The sequence below is a fragment of the Sinocyclocheilus anshuiensis genome, unplaced genomic scaffold (assembly GCF_001515605.1).
Source record: "Sinocyclocheilus anshuiensis isolate Anshui unplaced genomic scaffold, SAMN03320099.WGS_v1.1 scaffold850, whole genome shotgun sequence".
Classification (NCBI taxonomy): Eukaryota; Metazoa; Chordata; class Actinopteri; order Cypriniformes; family Cyprinidae; genus Sinocyclocheilus; species Sinocyclocheilus anshuiensis.
The window spans coordinates 2,831,743-2,858,132 of record NW_015537937.1 but is presented as its reverse complement, the minus strand read 5'-3'; the positions used below and the strand labels follow the sequence as shown (position 1 = coordinate 2,858,132).

Sequence of the window (26,390 nt, the reverse complement as noted above, 5' to 3'; positions counted from 1 at the left end):
TCTTTTTCACTTCCAAAAACCGTAATTTTAACAGTATTTTACTGTAAAATTACATTAAATGTAATTACAGTTATTCACCGTATATAGTATGGAAAGTTACTGATAACCAATTAACAGGTTTTTACTGTAGCATTTTTACAGTCTTTTACTGTTAAAATCACAATCATTTTTTACAGTGTATGTTGAACATGCATACTTTTTCCATTTACATGAACTTCAGTAGGCCTATAACATTTTATCAGGAATATGGTGCTTTTTGAATCACAGATACTCACAAACATAGTGAGTTTCACGTTGAGAAATCTTGCTGTCTTGATGAGCGTTTGTTGCAAGCTCCTAACATGCATTTCAGCATGATTGCATTACGGTGTTACAATATGTTCTGCTATTTGCTGACTTTTTTTGTGCTGTTTTGCTGTCATTGTTGGTTAATTGTTGTGTGATGGTCATCTTAAATGAGATTTTAAATAAGTGCAAACAAATTAGGTCAACAAAGGAGTTTTACTAAGAGCACATATTGAGACACAACATTTATCATGGCTTAGTTTTCATTCAATGAGAACAATGTTTATAGTTAATATTCAAGACCACAATTTGTAGAGGATATTTTTTTCAACATCATGAAACCAAGCTAAGAAATTAAAACATTCATCTATAGGCCCACTTTGACATCAACATTTAGCAATATACCAAATAATAAATATGAATAATCCCCATATTTATTCATTCCACTAATACAGAACTCAAGAATAGGTTATAATTCATAGTGTTAAGTTCATCACAATATGAAATTAGTTGTGATTTTCTTGGCAGAAATGATTGTGAGTCAAATGGACTGAAACAGACATCTTATTAGAACTTATTGATGAGTTATTTTTGAACAATGTCACACAAATATTTTCCATCACATTTTTAGGACTAAAGCATTAGATGGTTTTTATGTTGTATTTGCGTACAAAAAAAATTTAAACCTGGACTTGCAACAGAATATGTCTATATCTGCATTGAAAAAAAAAGAAAGAAAGAACAAAACAGTGAATGAAAGAAAGGAAGCGCAAGGGGAAAGGAGAAAGGAAAACAGCCTTTTCAAAGCTCGGTTAATGTTTTTGTTTTCCTAGAAGGATCAATCACCTCTGGCTTTTATTCACATGTAGATGTGTCTACATCATAAAACTCAATGAGTCCTGATCTCCATTGACACACTGTAAACTTCTCCTCTCTCCATTCACTCTCGTCCGTTTGTTTGCAGTGGGCTGATGCGCTGGCTGTATTTCACTCTCTCCTCCCTGCTTGTGGGAGTTGTTGTTTTTTCCTATTCGGTGCTCAGTTAAAATCTCAAAAGGGTGTTTTCAGAATCAAGAGGGTGTTCTCTAGCCAAATATTGATTAAGTATGTGTTTGCTGAGTCTATAGTTGTCGGGTAAGAGGGGTGTGTGGGCTCTGGGCCCCTGCTCCTTCAAAACCTATTGTTGGGCCCCTTAAAGGCTTGAGATCAAAGCAAAGGCCTTTTCAGATTTATTTGTCTGGGAAAAGCCAGTGTAGAGGACCATTGCTTACTAATACTGGATTGAGCAAACACCTCAAAAGATGTTTTTCAAAAACTGTTTGCTGAGGAAGCTCAGAACAAAAATTTATTTTTTTTTGGTAGTATTTGTGATTTTTAAGTTATTTAAAAAAAACAACTCTTTTTTTACTCAAGTAAAAAGTGATAATTTATATGAAAGTATGTTTTTCATCAGTTGTCTTTTACCTTTTTCCTTAAGGTACCTTAACTTTTTTTTTACTTAAAATTAGTTTTGTTGGTATAAATGAATGTATATAGATTGGTTTAGTGATGTTAATATTTTTTACTTAAATAAAACCACTTTTTTCAATATAAAATTATTGGATCAATCCAGGCTTCTCTCCTGTTTAGGTTGAAAAATAACGTTTATATGAAAAAAACAACATATATTTATATCTCTTCTTCTATATCTGTACTTCATCTGCCGAAACAAAAGCTAAAACTTTCCAAAGAAAGTTTTAAGAACGGCAAGGGATCGTTCTAGTGCCTGGAATCATTCTATGTGAATCGATAAAACTTATCCCACAATGCCGTGTTTGCCTGAGCGCATCCCCTCCTTTTTCCTATACTATTAACTTTGGGAAAACCGACAATCCTCGAGCCTCATTTAGCTAATTAAAAGTAACTAAAGTCATCAAAGAGCCACAGCCCCTCTCTCACAGATTCTCATTCACGGCAGGCGAAAAAGAAAACTCCGAAATACAAACAGTCAAAGGGATCAAGTTTTTTTTTAAAGGGAGTCCCGTGGAGGCCAATTGAATGAGCTTAGTGCTTTCAGACGTGCCATGGTGAACGCAGTCAACATGTAATAATTAGTTTCATTGAGCTGCATTCCAACAATCTGCTGCTTTTCTCCTGGGCTCATTGTCTCCCAGCAGGCCAATAGCCAGGAGGACAGAGAGAATCAAGCAATGACAACACATGAAAGCTGCCTCAGCTGCCTTTGTCCGAGAGAGCAAGGAGTACTTTGTTTGTGTAAATAAAATAGGGCTTTTGCCTGCTTTGCTGACTGGATACTTGCTCAATAGAAAATGGGGGAGAGAAAGCAAAAGATGCACTGCAAATACAGACAGCTGTGTCACACAATAATAAACAGATATTTTGGGGACGATTTATTTTTTTCACGACCGCAAATGTACTCTGAGCAGTAAAGCCAGATGTACTCATCCAAAATTAGACCACAATTGGGCAACTATAGTCCAATCTGGCTCTTGGGGGTCTAGTTTTGTATGTTTTATGAGGTCTGTCTCTCTGATCAATAAACAAGGGCTCTTCTCTCTGCTGGAATGTTCCTTAGTCATGATTCCGGGGCCCTGCGGGAATGGAGATGAGCAATCATCTGCCTTTTATTCAGCTGTTCCTTGAAACCTAACAATCTTCGCCCTTCTCTTTCCATCTCTCGTTAAACACAGCGCAAGTTTATTGAGGTTACGGAACGCACGAGTTATCCGAACGACAATCGAGTTTTTAGGGCGGTGATAAAGATTAAACAGCTCTGGCGAAAGACATCCATTGTTGTCGCGTTTGTGCGACGTTCTCAGAAACGGCCTAGACCGTGCATCATTTCCCCATGATGTCATTCCATTCGATTTCAAAGTGGCACGCAAAGGAAGAAAACACGCACGCGGTCGCACCGAGCTTATCTCCAAGTGAATGCCGCCTGTATGCTTCATTAGGTCGGCTTTATACGCTGGCACCAGCATTGTGATCCTCAAATATTAATTCAAAGAACAATTAATGAATGCAAACCATCTTTGAAGATGGGGGTGCGGGGTCAAACCCGGACCAGCCCCTAGCGACTGATGGACTCCTCTTCCACTCCTCTCTTCTCAAAGATGGTTTGAAGCGTCCAAAAGAAAAAGTGAGCAATAGAAGGTCAATGAGAATAGGGGCTCCTCGCCAAATAGAGCGCTCTGTTTTCTTGCAAGTGTTTGAGTGAGTGAAACTCTGGCAAAGGAGCGATGAAATCATCAAAGAATCCACAAAAATATAAAGCAGCACCGTTTTCAACATTGATAATAATCAGAAAGGTTTCTTGAGCATCAAATCAGCATATTAGAATGATTTCTGAAGGATCATGTGACACTGAAGACTGGATTAATGATGCTGAAAATTCAGCTTTGCATCACAGGAATAAATTACATTTTAAATGATGTTAAAATAGAAAACAGGTATTTTAAATTGTAATAATATTTCAGATTTTTAGTGGTTTTACTGTATTTTTTAATCAAAGAAATTAAGCTTTGGTGCAGCGTAAGAGACTAACATTATTAAAAACTTACTAACCCCAAACTTTTGAACAGTAGTGTATATTGATATATTGATTTATCATATAGTGATATATATGATATGAGCAATTTCATGGCATTTTGATTTAGGTTTTATAACTTTTGGAGTGTGCATCTGACCCATTTTCACCCACACAGGCAACACACAACACGCTTCCCTTGACAGTACTATATATCAGTACCATGGTCACATTTGGCAGTTGGTTAGGCATGTATAGATAACATCCAGAAAGTATCTCAAGGATGATACTGTCCAAAAGTGTGTCCAAAATGTCCAGTCGCATTGTAGTCCACCTGCAAGGTTGAAAATGATCTTTTCTCCTCTTTGTCTCTCTCTTGCTCCGTCTACCACTCTTTCTCTCTCGCTCGGTTTCTCTCGGGGCAGCTGCTGGGGTCGTGGCTCTTTAGCGAGTTGAGTGACTCCCTGCTCCTCCCTCTTAACAAAATGCCAACCCCAGATGGAGTCGTGATCGTTCCGTTAACCATTCTTCTCCCTACATCTGCTGGGATTCTATATACTCCTTAATTCACTCACCAGTGGCTGGCTGGGGCGCGGGCTGAAAGGGCCAGCACTCCTCCACGCTGCAAATAAATGCTTCATTTGTCTCTTCTCTCTTTTGTTTTGTTTGGGGAACACATGTCACGAGCTCAATTACCCAACCATTTAACAGCCCCTGAGGAGGAGAAGACTCTCCCCTACCAGGAGCTATAAACTGCCCAGATGGTCGTCTGTGGACTCTGGTGCTCTCGCTCCAACATCCCTGTGTTTACTTTCACTTTATCTGCTCTCTTTGTTTTTGCGCCTTTGTTTGCATGTCAAAGTGTGTGTTGCATTAAAGTTGCCAGCCTGACTTTCCAGAAGAAAAATCACAAAAAATCGCTTTCAAATCTCAGTGGCTTCAGCAAATGGATTTTCCAGGTTCTCAGATGTTTCTCCTGAGGAAAACACTTAAGTAATCTCACGTGTTGCAGAAGAGACCTCAGGATGTCTCAGACTGTGCTCAGATTTGACAAGATAACAGGCCAAAAATTCAGCATGAATGCAAATGTTTCTCTTCAAATCTAATCTGATTCATTTTATTTCTCTATGTTGTTCTTCTATGTCAATAATTGACTCGTTTTTGTCATTTTTAGAAATGCTAGGAGGAGACCAAGTTGATCCTTAAAGTGATAGTTCACCCAAAAACACAAATACTGTCATCATTTACTCACCCTCAGGTTGTTCCAAACCCATAAAAGAAGATATTTGGAGATTTTGTCCGTAGAGTGGAAGTCAGTGGGTTCCAATGTTGCTTGGTTCCCAGCGTTCTTCAAAATGTCTTATTTTGTGTTCCGCAGAAGAAAGAAAGTTTGAAATGACATGAGGGTGAGTAAACGATGCCAGAATGTTCGTATTTGGGTGGAGTATCCCTTTAAATGCAACATTACTGAGAACTCAATCAAGTCTCTAGCAACCTTTGAGCAATAGCTTTCCTCTAGGTTTCCAAATCCATAATTTTAAAGTCAACAAACTCTCTTCGAGTTTTGCACAAAGCTGCATTTGCTTTGCGTCATTTTGGCTTCTGTTTTTCAGCCTTCTCTTGTTCCTCTGTGATTATGCTTGGAATTCACCACAACCCCTTTAACGTCCATCCAAATGCTACGGAGTTCATTCAGCAGAGCGCTCATCTCTCTCTCTCTCTCTCTCTCTTTTCTCGAGCGCACTGATAAATGCTGTGTGTAGCTGGCAGGCTGCAGGTTTGTGGGGTTTGTTCTGCGTGTGAGAGGAATATAAATCTGATGTGTGAGTGAGAGGCACCATGCGCTGCTATCATGAATTAACGCTCACTAAATAACATATATATATATATAAACATCGTGAAGCTGCGTGATCATTTCACAGTGTTTTTATACTTAAAGACACATGAAAGTAAAAGCACTGTGTTTACACGGTAAATTATTTTCAAAGTTGTAAACAAAACAAAGATGCTTTACAAGAATACTTTACAAGAGATACTATTTCAGTCTTTCGACTTCAGAATTTTGCGTTTAATTCAATGTGTTACTTGCTGTTTCTTTGTAATTATTTGTGAAATTTATTAGGAATTTTTGAGTGAAAATTATTTTACCACCATCAGTCTGACAAAAGTTCAATGCATTGATTAAATAATTTTATTTTGATTTTAATCAATAATAAAAATAATTTATTTTAGTTAATTCAATAAAACCTAGTTTAATTATAAATATAAATTTTTTTTAGATCTATTTGCAGTTGTGGAATTCCATCATGTCTAGATCCTCAATCAATTTGTGGCATTAGACTTTCTCTCCAGTTACACTTTGTATATTTTTTGAAAGTAAAAAAAAAAAGACCTTTTTCCATGAAATTTCATAATTTATTTTGTCAGAGCAAATATTTACACCCCTAGTGCTTATCCTTGTTGTTTCACACTTGTTTTTAAAATGTAATTCATTTGGATAATATCTTTACTGTTAGCGTTATGCAGATAAAGTGGTCCAGATGTTACCTGTCTTGCTTCATCAGTGTCTCTTTTTCTTGGTGCAACATATCAGTCATTGTAGCTAGACTTTCAGTCGTCTGTTTTAATCACAATTTTGATGATGAAAGACAAAACCTCAGTCCAAAAGTCAAAGAGATGCAGAGTAGATGAGCGTGAGGGTGAGAGGATGGATGGGATAAGCGGTTGGTGGTGTATTGGGACAGGTATGCTGTGGGAAGTGGCCACAGTATGAGATTCCTGTCCTGCTGAAATTCTGATGGACAGCAACTCTCAGAATCTTTCAGGGAGTCTGTCACTCTCGCCGTTTAGCTGTTTCAGCTCATAAGACCTTTTTTCTTGTTATAAAACGGATAGTTCCGGTCCTTGATTCTGATTGGCTGAGCCACGTTCGAAGCTGTTGTAAATTACTCTACAAACATGCACCTTTGTTTACGTTTGTCTGTTGCTCGGCAACCACTTTGTTGCAACCACAACTGATTCTGAGGAACTACATTGTTTGGTGGAAGAATACTGTTTTTATTAATACCATTACACTTTATTTGCTCTGTTTTATTATGTGAAACCTTACTACGTATATGAAATAACTGTTTTATAAAAGCAATAAGCACTGTGAAGCCGTGGCTTACAGTGAATTTATAACAGCTAAGGAGGTGCCTAACAATGCCCCTTAGCTGTTATAAATTCACTGTAAACCACGGCTTCTTGGGGCTTATTGCTTTATTAAAACATAATTAAAATTGTGTTTTTACACAATTCCAAGCTGAAATATATATATATATTTTTAAATGTACCGATCTCTCCGTTGACATTATAAGTGTTTGGTTATTTGTGGAAAATTCTATGCATTTTTTTTCTATGCTTTCAAGCTTCTTTCTAACTTTTCATTCAGAATTCAAAAGTTCTCTGTGACATTTTCAATCTTTAAAAAAATGTTTTCACACAATTCCAGACTAAAATTATTTGTCGACATTTATTGCTTTCCCTAGGCAAGACTTCAGGCTTTTGATTATTTAAGGAAAATTCTATAAAAAAAATGTCTATGCAAGTTTTTATTCAGAATTCAAACCTTCTCAGAGACATTTTAATGTGTTTCCCCACATTAAAAATAATTTTTTGACATTTATTGCTCTCCCTATGGGAGATTTCAAACTTTTGGTTATTCAGATGAAATTACATGCTCCCCCCCCCACAGTTTTTTAATGCTTTGATATTTTAAGTTATTAAAATCCTGTTTTTCATGGGAAATATGGAATGCAATTTCTCTCAATTTCTGTATCGATCTGATTATCAGAATGAGTTTGATTCCTGTTAAATCAATCTCTAGTCTAATCTGATGCTGTTTGTTGAAATCCCATGTCAGTGAAGTTAAAAATCCCGGGAAAATCACAGAATGATACATTTGAGGGAGAAGTGTCTGTTTAGAGTACGTCAATGCTGTAAATGGACATGATGGATGAGACCGGGACTGACAATCATCTTAAACTAGAATCGCTATTCCCACACACCACTCTCTAGTCACTAAACTAGTCCCCCAGGTGCCATTGAGCGATCTGCCCCCTCTTCTTCTTTTTTTTCCCCCTAACTCTCTCCGTATCGCTCTTTCGCCGTCACCCCCCCACCACCTCCACCTCTGTAACCCCCTGGCCGTGGAGGAGGAAGGGTTCGGGGGCGGCCCCCCGCTGTTCCCCTGCGGAGCCCCCATTGCCCTGCGTCCAGCCCTCATTGTGCCCACCTCCCCCAGCTACTGTTTTGTTATTAGTTTAAGTATTTGCTATTGACTGTTCAAATGCGGAGTTTTGCGCATCATGTGTGTGCGCGCAAGCGAGCGAGCGAGAGAGAGAAAGAGAGAGAGAGAGAGAGAGAGGGAGCGCGAGAGAGAGAAAGAGCCAAATGCAACAGTGTCATTTACAGATTACAGTCTGTGTAGCGTTTGACTTTTTTGCAGCAGTAATGCTACAAACTCCAAGCAGTTATGGGAAAGACTGATTTTATTTTATTTTATTTTTGTTTGCCTTTTTTTTGCAGCCAAATTATACATGATGGGGTTTTATTTATTTACTTATTTTTTTATTGTATTTACTTTATTTTCTTTTATTTTATATTATTTGTTTTTATATTTTTATTTAGTTTTATTTTATTTGTATTATTTGACTTTTTGCAGTGGTATTGATAGAAACTCAAGGAATTAATGGAAAGGCTGGCTTATTTATTATTTTAATTAATTAATTAATTTTATTTTATTTACTTTATTTACTATTTATTGATTTACTTGTTATTTTATTTGTAGCATATACATTTTTGCAGTGGTAATGATAAAAACTGATAAAAGACTGACTTTTTACCTATTTGTATGGGTTTTTCATACCTTTTATTTTATTTACTTTTAATTTATTTGATTCTTATCATTTGACTTTTTTGCAGTGAAAATGAAAGAAACTGACTTATTTACTTATTTACTTCTTTTCTTATTTTATTTACTTAATTTTTATTTATTTCTTTATATTTTATTATATTATGTTTTATTTTATTTGACTTTTTGCAGCGATAATGATAGAAACTCGAGGGAATTAAGAGAATGTTTTACTTGTACCCAAATCATAAAGCGATTTGGAAACTCTCGTGCCTTCTCTTTTCCTCACATGATTTGATTTGATGGTTTGATTTTTGGATGTTAGTTTTGGGGGAATATCATATTTTTATGTGCTTATTTTAATTTGCGACTCAGTTCTCTGAGGGCTTTCTTTATGAAGAAAATGATGGATGCCATATCCTCAATAACTGGCTGTTCATTCCAGGTGCTGTCTACTGAAAATAGTCCAGACTTTTGGGGAAAATGGCATGAAAAGTGACTTTTCAGTAGCGTTATAGAGTGGAAAAGTGGTAAAGGACAGTCTTCCCTCCCTCTCTGTTTCTCTCTTTCCTTTCCAACTCTCGTGAGATGCCCAGAGAGATGCACGCTGGCAGCAGCATTTCCTGTGTGGCTCCAGGGTGGAGAACGAAGGGTTTGCTTCGCGTGACTCTTCACTTTTATTTAAACCTCAAAATCTCTCTTTCTTCTTCCCTCTTTCTCTTGTTTGCTCTCTTTCTCTGCAGGAGAAATACACCTGCAATATCAGTTGGGAAGTCCAAATGAGTTTTTGTTTGTGAAATAGAAACATTACCTAGTTTATTTATGACATCTGCATTACTAAAAAAGTAAAAACGGTTTTACATTTCAACTGTAAACCATATTAGATGAGCTTATGCAGATCATCAAAGGACAAATTCATTTGATTGACACATTGCAGATCTAACTTTTTGCGTATACCTTACTTGTTGGTTGTTATACTTTGTAAATTTGTACTGAAACTCAATGAAAAGTAGATTTAATGGACAGTTTGCATTTTTTAATTGAAGGGTCTGTGGGTGAGGTTTCGCTGGGCGAACTCGGGCGTCTTTTTACATTTTGTGTTTTCAACCATATGGGGTGAAAATCGAAGAGAGAGTGAACAAGAGAAAGGAGATGGCTGGTGTCAGACGAAGCAGATGTGGCGTTGGCGAGTTCTTTCGAGGCGTATTACTGGACAATAGCTGGCTGTCACGCTAGTTTGAGGAGCCTAATCATTTGATAGGGCCCCCCTCCTCTGGGTACAGATTCCCTGAGCTTTAGTCCACTCACACCAACATTCTCTTCTGCTGAATTAGCGACGAAAGAATCTCTCACCCGGTCCAACTTCACAAATAATACCTGCATATGAGCGAGGGCTGATGTGTGTGTTTGTGTGTAAACACAGAGCGCTGGGTGAGAGAAAGTGTTCGATATACTGGCCTTCAGTTATAACCAAACAACTTACAGCAATATTGTGGTCAATTTATCTTGCCAAATATAACACGTTTTAAAAATGAATTCTCAGATATTCTTTTGCAGATAGTTAATAGAATTGATTGGACAAGTCATGGATCCTGTTTCACTTTTGTTATTATTGTAACGTGAATATTGAGTATGTAGAATGTGTTTAGGAGAACCTTGTGCATTCAGACATGGCGTACAAAATAATTTCCACAGCATTGCTGCTCAAAACAATTTCTAGCACCTATTTTTTATTTATTTATTTAATGAATTCATTCATTCATTCAAAAGTATTTGTTTAATTTGTTTTAAGAATTAATTTAATTTGCTTTTGTATTATTTATTTTTTGTTTATTTTAAATCTTTATTTAATTTGTTTTATGAAATAGCGTGCTTTAGTATTATTTATTTATTATTTAAAGTTTTTTTATTTAAATTGTTTTATGAATTTACTTAATTTGCTTTAGTATTTTTATTTTTTTTATTTTTAAATCTGCCACTTTCTTTAGTCCATGGAATTATTTATTTATTTTGTTTGTTTGTTTTATGAATTTATTGAATTTGCTGTAGTATTTTTAAATAGGCCACTTTGTTTAGTCTGTGCAATACAAACAATGAATTTTTGAAGAATATTTTTTTCAAAAACACCATAAAAATATCATAAAAATTGGTTCGACTATGTATGAGGTACGAGGTATGACTTGTGCACTATTTTCCAACTCTATACAATAGTTTTGTGAGAGAATCGGATCCGAATTCAAGTCATGAACTATTCATTTAAAGTTTGTGCTTTGCTAAAACAAATGAAAATCTCTCACAGCTGATTCCAGAGCTCATAGAGTTCTGGATTTATTCTTTATTTAATAATAATCTCATTTTAATGTTTTCTTTACAGCAAGCCACTCAGACGAGGGCTCAGATGTGGACTCAGAACCGGGTTTGCCATTAAAGAGGAAACAGCGGCGCAGTCGGACCACGTTCACAGCCGAGCAGCTGGAGGAGCTGGAGAGAGCTTTCGAACGCACCCATTACCCTGATATTTACACCAGAGAAGAGCTCGCTCAGAGAGCTAAACTCACCGAGGCACGAGTACAGGTACATCAACACATACACCTTTGATATTCAACTCTATTACTTCCTGTAAAAGCTTTGTTAATCATGTGACAACTTGGAATTACTGGCACTTTTTAGCCTGTATCTTTGTGGAAATGATCACTCTACACACACTTTCTCGTAAGTCGCATTGCTGGTTAAAAAAAAAAAAGTAAATGTGATTTACACTGGGAGACTAAATTTACCAGCATTTATCCCTGCACCCTTTGCCCCGAAGTCACATGACACACCCGCATAAACACAGGCTTCTTTGTGCCACGTCTGACCTCTTGTTTTTACTCTAGTATTCTGTCGCAGAAAAACCTCAAAACAGAATCTTTTAATAAACTCTATTATTAGGTCCTTCTAACCCAATTAAACTAGAACCCGTGACATGATGTCACCACTTTTTAATGAGCACAGATGTTTCGATCGCAATCAGACCAAACAAGCCTTCGGCTACTGAACACACAAAGAGCGCCTGTGTACACTCAGATACATCACACACACAAACACATTCTTACAGGAATAACATGGTTCCATATCTGGTTCCCGAATAAAGGGGGTTGTTATGGGAAGCCCATGCTGAAATGTGTCATGTTTTAAATTTGTCAGTCTGTAGATGTGTTTATGTGAGTAAATAGTCATTCCAGGGGGTTAAATGTAAGTATGTTGTTTGTCATTTTCTGTCCTGCAGGTTTGGTTTAGTAATAGAAGAGCTCGCTGGAGGAAGCAGGCAGGAGCCAATCAGCTCATGGCGTTTAATCACCTGATACCTGGTGGTTTCCCACCCTCTGCGATGGCGAGTCTTCAGCCCTATCAGCTGGCGGACAGCCCTTACCCTCCCTCATCTATCTCACAAGGTGAGAACTGTAAAGCAGAATAATACACTACCATTCAAAAGTTTGGGGTCAGTATAATAATAATAATAACAAACATTAAAAATCAGCAAGGATGCATTAAATTGATCAAAAGTGGCAGTAAAGACATTTAGAATGTTTCAATTTCAACTGAACTTTATATTCATCAAAGAATCGTGGGGAAAAAATGTGTGAGGGTTTCCACAAAAATATTAAGCAGCAACACAACAGTTTTCGACATTGATACTAATAAGAAATGCTTTTTGAGCACCAAATGAACATATTAGAATTATTTCTGAAGTATCATGTGGCACTGAAGACTCATTCTCTTTCTCTTTCTCTCTCAACAGTATCGGAGCATCCCAGCACTGTGCACAGGCCTCAGCCTCTTCCCCCCACCTCAGTGCATCAGACTGGGCTTGGCAGCGGACCGGGGGCCCAGGAGGGGAGTTCGGCCTACTGCCTCTCCTCTGGACGTCATGGTTTCTCTAGTTACTCTGACGGCTATGTGGCTGCACCTGGCCACGCAAACCCAGTGAACCCCTCCATCAGCAACGGCCTCCCATCACAGGTCAGTATCATTTCACTTCACATACAGTTTGGGCATACAGTATATGGCTGCAGATACTGACCAGCTGCCAGAGGTTTCCACCAAACAATCTGTGTTATGGTTGGGACAGTGTTACTCAATTTAAATGCAAAGAGGTTAGGCAATCGTACAGGGTCATACAAGGAAATCTTAAAGGTACAGTTGCAAAAGATGCCTTTTTGATTCAAGCTTTAGAGTCTTAGAAAGAGTAGAAAATGATTGTGCAAAATAGCATGTGGTGCATGAAAATATTGCAAGACTTTATATATGAGGTTCTCAAAAAGTAGAATAATAAGTCTCTTTTAAACTGTGTTTGTATCTCACAGACATCACTGGTTTTGTTTTGATTTGTGCTTTTTTGCTAATCAGTTATAGTTCTTATATGATTATAAATCATGGTTTTGTTTTGTGCTTTTTTGCTAACCAGTTATAGTTCTTATAGGATTATGAATCATGGTTTTGTTTCTAATTAAAGATATCATTGATCATCTTGCTGAACAGTAGACATTAATAAGGTTAGTGCAGGTGTGGTTGGCATTTTTAAAAGAATTCTCTTATGCTCACAAAGGCTGCATTTATTTTATCAGAAATACAGTAAAACGAGTAAAATATTATTACAGTTTAAAATAACTGTTTTCTATTGTAATATGCTTTAAAAATTTAATGAATTCCCGTGATGCAAAGCTGAATTTTCAGCATCATTACTACAGTCTTCAGTATCACATGATCCTTCAGAAATCATTCTAATATGTTAATTTGCTACTCAAGAAACATACATTATTATTGTTAATGCTGAAAACAGTTGTGCTGCTTAATATTTTTGTGGAAACTGTGACAAGATTTTTCAAGATTTTTTGATGACTAGAAAGTAGCATTTGTTTGAAATCTTGTTTTAAATGTCTTTACTGTCATATTTGACCAATGTAATGCATCCTTGCTGAATAAAAGCACTGATTTCTTTCAAAACGAAAAATCCTACTGACCCCAAACTTGGAGAAAGTCTGTTTTTACACCGACCAGCAGAATTGCAATGTGAGTGAATGTGAGAATGAAGGTGTGAGGAGGGGTAGGACACGACTAAAAGGATGATGATGATGGAAACAAGAAGTGAAAGACAATTATTTGTGATTACACACTCATCAGCTGTTATCTGTCGGCTCGCCTGCTGCGCACAACGTGCTAACAACCAGAAAATGAGCTCCTAACTGCCTCAAAGCATCCGGTAGTTAGACATGAGCCGCATTCTGGGTGCTGTCCTCAAACTCAAACGCCTCGGAGTGCTGTGTGATACAGATAAATGGAATGAAAGAGATGGACAGAGAGAGAATGAAATGGGCGCAGAGGAAAAAATAGAATGACTGAGATAGAAAGCGCCCCTGGGGCTGTAAGACAGAAGATGATATTGAGAATGAGGTTCTTTCTCATAACACACAAAAAAAGCAATGAAAGCCGGTAAGATTACCAGTATGATTTATGGAAAACATTGCAGTCTAAACACATCCCCATTGATCAGATATGTTATGGTACAATAACGTTTTTGTTAAAGGGACAGTTCACCAAAATAATTAAAATTCTGTCATTGTTTACTCACCCTCATGTTGTTTCAAACTTGTACGAAATTCAGGAGAACATTTTGGGCAATCGCTACAGCTTTTGTGATAAAACAGCAGTTCATGGTTTCCATGGTTGTCAGTCTCTGAAAAAGTAACATAATAGTTCATACAACTTAAATTTGAGTCTGTTCCTCATTTAAGTCTACAGTATATATGCGTGACTCCAGAAAACCACTTTTATGCTACATTTTTTTTCTTCTTTTTGAGAAAGAAGAAAAAAGTACATAGTGAACATTTCTGTTCACTATGAAATGTTATTGCATGGAAAAACCTGTCAATTTAAAAAAACAAAACAAATGCCTACATTTTTGTTTCATGGAAAATATAACAGAATACAGGCTTGGAATGATGTGAGTTAAATACAAAAATCAAGAGAATGTTAACATGTTATATGAAAATATTGGTAGCATTACATAAGGTACATTATTAACATGAACTAAATTGAAAATACAATGAACAGTTGTATTTTTTATTATCTAACATTAACAAAAATAAGGTAGCACTTTATTTTAAGGTATCCTTGTTACATGTTACATGCACTTACTATTATAATAACAATACATTATGCATAATTACATACAAGTAACCCAAATCCTAACCCTAACCTTAACCATATATTAAGTACGTGTAATTAATTAATATTACACAGTACTTAAATGTATACTTACACTGTAACAAAGACGCCTTAAAATAAAGTGTAACAAAAAATAATAAATGCTGTAACAAATGTAATCCGCATTGTTATTTAATGTTAGTTAACTCATTAACTAACATTAGCTAATGAAACATATTGTAAAGTGTTATCAAAATGTCTAAATATGAAAAAGTTAAAAGCCTAAACCTTATGAAATAAAGAATCCTCTGTGTGGATTTGGACTCTCGCCTCGTGTACAGTAATTGAACTGCTCAAAGTTATTTAACATGACGTATTAATTGAAGTGTGTCTAATTGCAGCGCCCCCAGCAGCAGGGTTTGTAATCAGAACCAATTCCTAGTCATTAAGGCAGCATTCCAGCGTCAGGACTAACTTAGAGGTCAGGTAGCTCTCACACTCACACTCGGGTCTGTTATTGCCATTAGTGTGTGTGTGTGTGTGTGTGTGTGTGTGTGTGTTTGTAACCTGGCACAGGGTCGGCTGGTGCTGTTGTGTTGTTATTGAAGGGCAGGGATTCTCGTCGTCATGACGATGCTGGAACTCTCAGCGTCTGGGATTCTAATTATGGGATGCTCCAGACTCTTAATTGATTGGAATGGGAGAATTTACCCTCCATAATGTGCTGTGTAATTTATGCAAATGAGCCACTTTGTTGGCTAATTGTTTGAATTATGTATTTATCTTAATGTATGCTGAAATAAGCTTGGGATTCGGGGTGTGCTGAGGAGGCTTGTCCCTGCAGATTGGTTTGTAATTTATTACCAAATGAAATTGTGATTATTTATAATTACATATTTTATTTTTTGTATATTAATTACAAAACTATGATAGTACAGTGACGGATGAAGCTTATGACCAAATCCATGGAGAGGATTCTTTATTTCATAAGGTTTATGCTTTTTAAAATCAACTTTTGCATATTGGAGAAAAAAATATGTTTTGGTAACACATTACAATAAGGTTCCATTATTTAACATTAGTTAATGCATTAGCTAACAAAGAGCAATAATTTTGTTACAGCATTTATTAATGTTGGTACTGAATTACTGCCATGATATATGTTCAAAAGAAAAAAAAAACATGGTATTTCCCTTTTTAGTGTTTTTGTTCTTGCTGTAAAACATTACTTCTACGAGAACAATGATTGACCTATAAATCAGTTCAAGTCGGTCTCATATGGTTTTCTGATCCAATTCACTGCTTTTTATCCCATAATTTCCTGTTCATTGTCTCAAATGTACTTTTTATTTAAAAAGATTCAGAAAGTCATAGTTTAATTGTAATTTCAGCTGTAGCCTGTTCTCCTGTCAGTAAAAAGGGCTAAAAAAGCACTTAGTAACATGTTTAATTTTTTGTGCAGTGGTTTGTATAATATTTTTTGTGCAGTTTAAATTAAATAAATAGTCGAGATTAAATCTCTTGCATCAGTTTGTGAAACCAACAACAACAAAACCAGAAATTGTAATCACAACGATTGCTTAATGTATTTAATATGAAATATTCCATCAAAATGGCGTTTTATATGGATTTGGGAACATTGCATTTTTGCTCTTTGAGCTCTGGCGAATGTGTGCTGCTTCCTCTGGACAGCTGCGTGCATGCATCGTCCTGGCTGGGAAAATGTTTTATGAGGAAGCTTTTTGTCAACAGCTCCTGTCTGTGGTCTGGACATGGAAGGAACATTTTAGCTTTCACCTCACATGTAGGCGGGCCCGGGCCCCCCATGGGGAGGTGAACGAAAGAGTTTAACCTCCATGTGCTTTTCATTTGTTAAGCATCACACATCAGCGTGTGACTCACACATGCGCTGCTGTACATGATGTACGCTGTCAGCTCGTGTGATCCAGCACCTGAAAATCTGCGAGCGCTTAGAGCTTTCAGTCCATTTCTCTTCTGAACAGCTGTTGAAGATGAACCCCAAAAGGAATTTCATGACCCTTCACACCGCTTGTAAAAGCGTTAACCGCACAAACGCACATGGTTTCCTTGCAAAATGAGGAAATAGTATAGACGCCCATTTTTTTTTTCTATGAAGGAATATTCCAGGTATTCCTTAACTTGTATTCCATTCAATACAAGTTAAGTTCATTTTTGCAGAATTTGTAGCATAATGTTGATTACCTCAAAAAATAATTTTGACTAGGCTCACGTTTTCATAAAAAAATTCAGGTTATGGTAAGGCGCTTACAATGGAAGTGAATGGGGACCATTTTAAAATCAGAAATGTCTAAATGCTTACAATTAATTGCTTTTACATTTTTTAACCATTTGTATTAGAAATTTGTGTATTGTTTAATTTTCATTCATTTTTATAGTCATTTTACAGTTTTAGGCATGCGTTATCATAACAACAAAATTGTAAAACTGAACATAACTTTGCACAGATGTGTTTGGAACGATATGAGGATGAGTAAATAATGACAGATTCTTTTAACATTTCACATGAAAACCTCTGTATTTTTCTAAATATGCTAAGTTCACGTCATTGTTTTAAAAAACATAAACCTTATAAAATAAAGACGCTTATAATGTAAGTGAATGGGGCTGATTTTTAGGATTTGAAAAGCAAAAAGGTATAAATTCTTAAAATTAACTTTTCTATTTAGTTTTTGTGTTATTTAATTTTAATTCATTTTTATAGTCATTTTAAAATTTTAGGGGTTGAATTATAAAACTGAATATAATCTTACACAGAAAAGGCTATTAAGCATTTTTTTCCCCATGCTGAAATCATGTTAATACACATATGTTTTGGGGCTATACTATTGAAACAGTAATTTAATGATTTAAAGGGATAGTTCACCCAAAAATTAAAATTTGATGTTTATCTGCTTACCCCACCTGTTTCTTCAGTAGAACACAAATGAAGATTTTTAACCCAATCCGTTGCAGTCTATTAGTCATATAATGGAGGTGAATGGGAATCACGGCTTTGAGAGTCAAAAAAACATACACAAACAAAACCAAATTAAACCCTGCGGCTCGTGACGATACATTGATGTGTAAAGACATGAAACGATCGGTCTGTGCCAGAAACTGAACAATATATATATCGTTTTTTTACCTCTGATGCACCGCAATGTCTGAACTGTCCTGTCTACTGAAGAAACAAAGTCACCTACATCTTGGATGCCCTGGGGGTAAGCAGATAAACATCAAATTTTCATTTTTGGGTGAACTATCCCTTTAATACTGGCAACCTTCATTTCCATTGTAAGTGCATCTCTGTAACTGAGATTGTTTTTAAATATATATGAATAAAAACATTATTTATTGTTTTTCCAATTGAGTACCTCTCCAGATGTCCCCACAGGGAGTTTTTTGTCGGATTTAGCTCACGTCTGAGGACAAATTTGTCTCTAAAGAATATCTAAGCAAACTCACCAACATATGACGTACTTATTCCATATGTTTCTTCTGTTCTATTGGTTTTAAGATCAAATCTTGATAGAAAATGCCATATCATTCTGTTTGCTTTCTTTTTTTCCTTACTCTCATTTTTTCATCTGGCTATGCTCTCTTCTCAAACACACATCTCTACACTCAGAATTGTTGTCAGGAAAATGTTAACCGGGCAAAGAAATACAGCCCGTCTCGCCTGACTCCACCCCTCTTTGGTTGCACCGGGTAACGGTTTAAAAGGAACCATGTGTTCAGCAGGATGGGGAATAATTGGACTCTCATGGACTCTGGATAGAGTCAGTGGGCCGGCCGGTTGTTCAGTTGGTCGGTGTGCTGGAGATTTTTTCTGGGCCAGGCTGGTTTTGATTAATGATTAGCAGAGGGAGGGAACTGATCTGTATTTGGCCCATCAAGCGGCGTCCGAGAGCTCACAGACACCGATGGCACACTCGCGTCTCGCTTCCATCTGTCTGTCACTGGTGTGAATTGGACACGGGCGGCCAGAGACGCTGTGTGAGAGCTGGAGAGATCTTCACTCGCTGTCAGCTAATCATTTCAGATGTGTGTTACACACTGCTGCTTGATAAAAGGAAGGGCTGAATTAAAAACTTTAGCATTGTCATTATGTTCAGTTTGGTGTGCTGAATTCATTTCACATCATAGAGTTTAAAACAAAAGCAAATTTTCATTGTTTTTTTTGGTGATGATGAAGAATTCTGATAGGTCTGAGAAGTTAATCCATGTGCATTAAAAAACATATTTAAAAAAATTATTTTAGTCATTCCTAAGTAAATTTGAGAAGTTCTGAATACTAGCGGACTGTGCTGTGAGTGATTGCCAGGGTGTTGCTAGGTGGTTGCTAGGCTCGTCAGTGTAAGTTATTTTGAATTCTTTATCCCATTTCATCACCTGCCAGGCAAAAATTGGAAGTCTGATCTCTTGGAAAAGTATATATACCTTTAAAATTATGCATACCTGCATGAATAAACATTTAATAAAACAGCTGTTTTCTTCTGTGTTATTTGTGCATCGATGACATATTATTTTCAGTTGTTGTTTATTTTAACAGTAATGCTTTTTAAGGTTTCATTTTTTAGTTTTAGTTAACAGTAATAACTTGGAGGTGTGCTTTGTCACATAAAACTGATTTGTAAGCATGCAGATGATTAAATGTGGTTTTCTGAACTCACTTGTTTACCAGAATTTGGTCATGTATTGGCTAACCAGCATAAATCAGCTTGAACAGCACGGAAATTCATTGGTCTAGGCTAGTCTTTTCAGTATTTGCTTATTAAAGTAACTTAGCATAGTTGTACTAAATGTTCTCTTGTTTTTCCTCAGGTGATGGGGCTGTTGAATCCGGGTGGAGTGCCGCACCAGCCACAGAGTGATTTTGCCCTCTCTCCGTTGACGGGCGGTTTGGAGCCCAGCACAGGCATGACTCCCAGCTGCCACTCCTCTCAGAGACTGGAGGCTCTGTCAGGCCTGCCCAGCATGCCAACTCTGCCCAGCTCCCAGTCCTACTGCCCCTCCAGCTACAGTTCACCCGGGTACAGCGTGGACCACATGGCGTCTTACCAGTACAGCCAATATGGGCAGAGCAAGGTGAATACCAGCACTGAGAGAGAGCCACATGTTAATGTTCTAAAAACATTTCAGTTTGTTGTGGAAACGGAAAAAGTTCCATTTTGCATTCGATGCGTAGCTGTGATATTTTATAGAAACTTTATAGAGACTATTACAGTTTTTATTCATTTTGAGTTGTTTTTTTATTTTTATATTTTCTGTTTTCACTTTCATTTTAGTTCAAGTTTAAGTAATTTTGTTGTGGTTTTGTCATTTTAATTCATTTTTGAAATATGTCTATATCGTCTTTATTCATTTTTAATTCAGTTTTATTTATTTTTAGCACATCAAGTAAAAATAAATTAAAATAAGAAATGTTGCCTTTGCAACTAACCGAAATAAAACGTAATACGTAATAGTAATAATAATACGTAAAAAATATTTTTTATATTTTATTTTGCGGATTAATTGAAAAGAAAAAATGTAGATCAATTCATCGGTTTTTGATTGGATGAAGGCAAATCTGAATGCAGTCGATTGTCCTGCATAAGTCACCAGAGAGAAGTCTGTTATTTCACTGTAAGGTCGAGTTGACATTTTGATGAAAAATTACAAGGTAAAAAATAAATAAATATATATGCATGGACAGTGGTTGAAGTGTAAAAAAAGAAGTGCCAATACAAATTAGCACAAGTCAAGCTGCAATACCAAACAGGACCACAGGGAGACGCCAAATACCACTAAATCGCCTGCCTTTACTACTATACGGATCCATTCAGAATCGCTAAATCTCAGACCATCGCATAATCAGCGTTCATTATAAACCACTCTTGCTTTTAAGCCAAATACATGCTGAAAATAATAATTTTACTGACATCTGGACGTAAGTCACTATTCTCTCCGCAATCGCTGATGAAATCGGCCGTGTTTCTCTGCATTAGGCTGTTTTGAACTTACTGTTTGAATTTGTTTACTAGATCCTTGGACTTTGCAGGAGTTTACCGGTTTAAAATGATGTGATCGCAAAAGCCTGCTTCTTTTCATTTTAAGATATTATTTTCGTTATAAAGTACTGATTCAAATTAATAATCAATAATTAATTATTATTCTACTACTCTGCGAGCCTCCCCTGACATGCTCTCGCGCCCCACACACTCCGCTTGCATTCATTCACGTGATTGCTTGAGATGAGAAGTGATCCCGCCGGGGTAGTGTGATTTATATAGTGTCCTTTCTAATCATATATGGGATGATATAATCACCCAGACCCTGACACTTTTACTCTGAGTACCGGCAACATGTCAGAAGTGCTGGTACGCACAAAAAAGTGCAGGTACTCTAAAGGCTAAAATATAGAAGTGCCAGAAGGTGCGTACCGGCCACCTTCTCCCACTTCAAGCACTGGTTCATATGGTAAGTGATCTCTTTTGTTTTATATCTTATGTGAAGTTTCCCCATGAAATAAGGTAGACCCCTTTTTCTGCCTCCTTTCAAATTTCAATAAACTGTAAGTGTACATCTTTCTTTAACCATTATACATAAAGCCTATAATTGCATTGTTAACTTTATAATTACTATAACAGCACAACTGAGTTAACCAATTCACCATGCAATCTGATTTATAACTCTGACTTAAAACTAAATGATTATGCACTTTCTCCGCAGCAGCTCAGTCTGTGTCCTCTGCTATATTTTCAGATGCGCTCGTATCAAACTAGTGTATATCGATATAAACGGCATTGCCTCATATCGAATCACTTATAAAGAAAATATCGATATATCGTACAAACTCGATATACCGCCCAGCCCTAGCCGGTACTGCATACCGGTGTGTACCGGCCCACTTCAAGCACTGTGCATGGATGAATCATTCACAATTAGATTAATAATGTGCATGAAGAAAATAGATTTGACATGAATTTCCATTTAATGTTGGCTTTTCAATTCAATTCAATTCAAGTTTATTTGTATAGCGCTTTTCACGATACAAATCATTGCAAAGCAACTTTACAGAAAATTAAGTTTCTACAATATATTTAATAGTAATTCATCTTTAATTCATCTCTTTACTAAAGAGCAATTCATTCTAATGAATATGTTTGGTTTGTGCAACCACACTTCAAAGGTGCATTAACGGTTGTTTAATGTTACTTTTACTAGTAGTCACATTCATCCCTTTTTCATTTAATTATATTTGTACACTTTTTGACACTTTTATTGATGCATGGCATATGATTTTGATGAGATGCATCACCACAGCTTGACATTTTAGAATAACCGTTCTAACCGCTACAGTTCAGCCAGGAAACTTAAAAAAAAAAAGAAGCAAAGATTCTATAGAGAAACATGATCATCTAAACGTCAACTGAGATTATTTTCAGTGAAGTATTGGTCTTTTAATCTGAGGCGTAATCATAGGTTTACATTAGTTAGTTGTGATCCGCCAGGCCGCCACACAGGTAAACGCTGCCGTGGTTTACGATGCTTAACCCGTGACCTTTCACGACCCTGTGAGATGAGCTATATCTCATCAGCTCCAGGCATCCGTCAGCCAGCCATGTAATGAGCTCTGGGTAACAAAGATATCGTTCATGATCCACTCAGACATGCAGTGAAACGAGAGGAGCAGCCGTCTCAGAACATGTTAGGCAGAAGCGGAGGGGGGAGACTTGCATGTCGAGTGCCCAATCCAGGACTGCATCTTGATATCATTAATTTGCTGGGGTCCGCACCCCGTAAGCACAGAGCTGGGGGTCCGTGGAGGAGTTAGCGGGGGTCTCGTGTAGGAGTAGAATGGCCCATGGCAGGCAGATATTTGAACCATGTGTTTCAGACGGGTCAGATCTGTAGTTGCTGTTGATCATTGACTCTGATCCATAGAGAACTGAATATAGGACAGCTCTCTTTTCATTTCTCCCCCTCTCTCAATCTCTCTTACTTTCTCTCTCTGTCTGTCTTTTTAGTGGAATTGGCACGCACCGGCTTGCTCAATCATGCACTGTGTTTTGTTGGATCTTACGCTTTTGCATATTTCGATTAATTTTTTTCTTTTGGCAAAGGCTACGTCAATATAGTCATATATTGATATCAGTGGTTCTCAGCCGTTGTGCCGGAGCCCACTAGGAGGCATCAGTAGACTTCCAAGACCTTAATATGATGTATTTAATGTAATGTAATGAGTTTTGTGTGTGTGTGTGTGTGTGTGTGTTTGTGTATACTGTTTTGTAAAAAAGCTAAATCTGCTAAATATATACAGTATATATATATATATATATATATATATATATATACAGTTCTGCAACATGCAAAACTGTCAAATTTTTTATTATTTCCCTAAACAATTATTGTTATCAATTACTAAACATTTTATTTTATTTTATTTTATATAATTTTTTAATTTCTATGAGATATTTACTCATGTTAAATTTGTCCACAGTGACAAAGTAATCTAAAATAGTGTAGAAAGTGGAAACATGTCATATAAATAAAGTATGAAATTGAGATTTATTCATTTATATGTAGTTATATACAGTAAAATATGCATTTTATTTATTCTTAAAGCACATGTTCACACATTTCAGTTAAATTTTTTTTTACACCGTACGTAATTTAATATTTGAAACATTATTTTAGTATCACTGATATACTATTATAGGTTTTGTTCATATTTTGAATTTTATTTTATAGTTTCTGTTTTCCTTAGAATTTTAGTTAAATTTATCATAATATTGTTGTGCATTTTGGTCATTTTTATTGGTTTTGTGTCTGTATGGTTTTTATTATGTTTTTATTACTTCAGCTTAAACTAAATGAAAATGAGAATTGTTGTCTTGGCACCTAACTGAATTAAAATACGTTTTATTTTATTTCCGTTAATATTTATTTAATTTCAAGTAATTAAGTTTTTCATGGTTTCATAATACGATAATGACCCTGACCTTAAATTAACATCTCTCTCTCTGTCTCTTTCAGGTGCCTTTCATTATCTGAAACCCAGCATTGACTGAATGAAGACAGACAGGAAGGAGATGAAGCCATCTATGGATGGTCTGACTGTAAACTCTTGCACTTGAGCTCTCCTTCACCTCTTGAATGTTTGACCAAAATGGCCATCCATCCTCAAACTTCCGCTCGAGGAGCGCTGAGGAGAGGCCAGCGGTGCCGGTGGTCCTCTCTAACGCCTGTGGGTCCGAAGTGCAACAGAGTTGTTTTTACGAGGGGGATATTGCGGGGTGGGCTTGGGTTGGGTTTAGTACCAGGACTGAGAATGGGTTAGTTTGACCATTTAGACCTGGAGGAAGCAGCCTCTCCATATTTCCATCTCATCACACGCTCTGACGACACTTGCCACCTCCTTCCTGAAGAGCAACAAGCCATGGGACACAAGGAGGACAAAGGGAAAGGACAAATAAAAAACTAAAAGACTGAGACTGTGCTTATAAACAGCATGGAATGGCAGGGAAGAGTGTGGCGCCATGCTCGGATATCAGCTGTCCACTGACGGACGCACTTTAGTGGCTGGTTTGTGACAACTCGACGGTGACTCTTTGGTTGAGACATATTTTGTTTGACTTTGTTGAAATATTTAGGAAATAAGGGCTCGGAAAAGACAGGTGTGCCAACTTTCCTTATTTCTCATTCATAAATAAATGACTGAATACACAAAAACATGCTCACATTTGGCACGATGCTCTCAGGTCCTCTTCATAGAGAGAAAGAGGGTGACCTAAACGGAATGCACTCAAGTGTCCGATGGCATTTCACCGGCTCTCTGTAGTGCAAATAGACTATACAGACCCCAGTCATCTGAGCGCACACAAAATCGCTTATTATGAGACAGACGTGATGTTCAGAATGGAATACTATTGTACTGCTTATTGCATACTGTATACTAGTGTATACTAAAATAATGCAATGAAAAGTAGTATGCTACCTTGCAAATGCGGTTGCATTTTTAATCTAATTTAGTGTAAAACGTCTTTGATTTGGCTGATGACGTGTCAAGTAAATAAAAATAAAATATTGAATTTACTGGTCACAGTGGAATAGTGAGTGACATGACATGTGGCCAAGTATGGTGACCCATACTCAGAATTAGTGCTCTGCATTTATCCCATCCAAAGTGCACACACACTGCAGTGAAAACACACCCACCGTGAACACACATCCGGAGCAGTGGGCAGCCATTTTTGCTGCGGCGCCCAGGGGAGCAGTTGGGGGTTCGGTGCCTTGCTCAAGGGCACCTCAGTCGTGGTATTGAAGGTGGGAGAGAGCACTGTACATTCACTCCCCCCACCTACAATCCCTGTAGTACGAGACTCGAACCCGCAACCTCTCTAACCATTAGGCCACGACTTCCCACGAATAGGAAAGTCAAGTCGAATGCATTGCATTCGTTTTGCATGCCGAAAAATTGCACACAATATACATAGTGCATACTGAACATTAGTAGTATGGTAGTATGCTATTCTGAACATTCAGAGACCCCGGCCACAAATCGAACACAAGGAAAGTGCAATACACACTCAATACCTCACTCTCTCGAAAATCATCTGTTCTTAAACTCTGGTTGTTTTTCATGCAAAGAAAGGATTCCAGATGATGCAGCGTTTCATAATGTGGATGGATGTCACCTTTATTTTCACTCTGCAGTTCGGAGAAGATCTGCAGATGAAGTTCTTTGTTCTGTCTCTGTAACACAATGTTCATGTCTTATTTTTTTTTACCTTGTTTTTATACTTTCATGTTTTTTTTGTTCTCGACTGCATATAATTGTTGATGGATAATGTGTAAAATGCAGCACTATTTACTATTTATAAGAACAAAATAAATAAATCGCATTCAAGCTTATTGTTTTGAAATTATTGATATTTTACCTTTAAAACACTTTTTTTGCTTTCTCTTGTTTCCTCTTTCCCTTTTTTTAATAATCCTTCTACCTTTGCTTGTGGGAATAAACAACAAATTGCATTATTTTCCTGGATCATGTTTAACGTTTTAAAAATCATTCTGCAGCACCTGTATAAAATAATAAAACATGTATGAAATGCTGTTTTAGGAAAATTAGCATGACCGTTCACAATAACTATCAGATTTATTCAGCCTTCAGCTTCACAGAGCACTTTTATTCATGTAGAAATATATTCAGTTTCATAAAAACACTCTTTCATGACAAAGTCCTTCTCTCCAGAGGGCTCTTAACAGGGTTAATGACTAAAGCAGAGCGCTGTAAACCATCCAAGTCATTCTTTCTTTTTATCTTTTTCTTTCTTTCTTTCTTTTTCTCTCATAAATGCATCAGGTGTCTTCAGCTGGTCTTTTTCTTGTGTATTAATGTGTGCAATTGAGTGGATGTTTTTGACAAGTATAGGTTAAACCATCTTTTGGACATTAAATTTAATGTAGCCACACCTTTATGTCTTTGCATTTGTC

At 36.8% G+C, this 26,390-nt stretch overlaps 1 protein-coding gene across 1 annotated transcript in view; it reads left to right on the top strand.

Annotated features, from left to right (window-relative positions):
* Positions 1–23,988, top strand: part of pax3a (paired box 3a) — a 33,666-nt gene extending 9,678 nt beyond the window's left edge. The window contains exons 5-9 of the mRNA XM_016449861.1: positions 11,077–11,276; positions 11,971–12,136; positions 12,484–12,704; positions 19,734–19,997; positions 23,931–23,988. Coding sequence (XP_016305347.1) covers positions 11,077–11,276; positions 11,971–12,136; positions 12,484–12,704; positions 19,734–19,997; positions 23,931–23,948 — 869 coding nt within the window. The 3' untranslated portion in view covers positions 23,949–23,988. The remainder of the gene's footprint in view (positions 1–11,076; positions 11,277–11,970; positions 12,137–12,483; positions 12,705–19,733; positions 19,998–23,930) is intronic.
* The last annotated feature ends 2,402 nt before the right edge of the window (positions 23,989–26,390 follow it).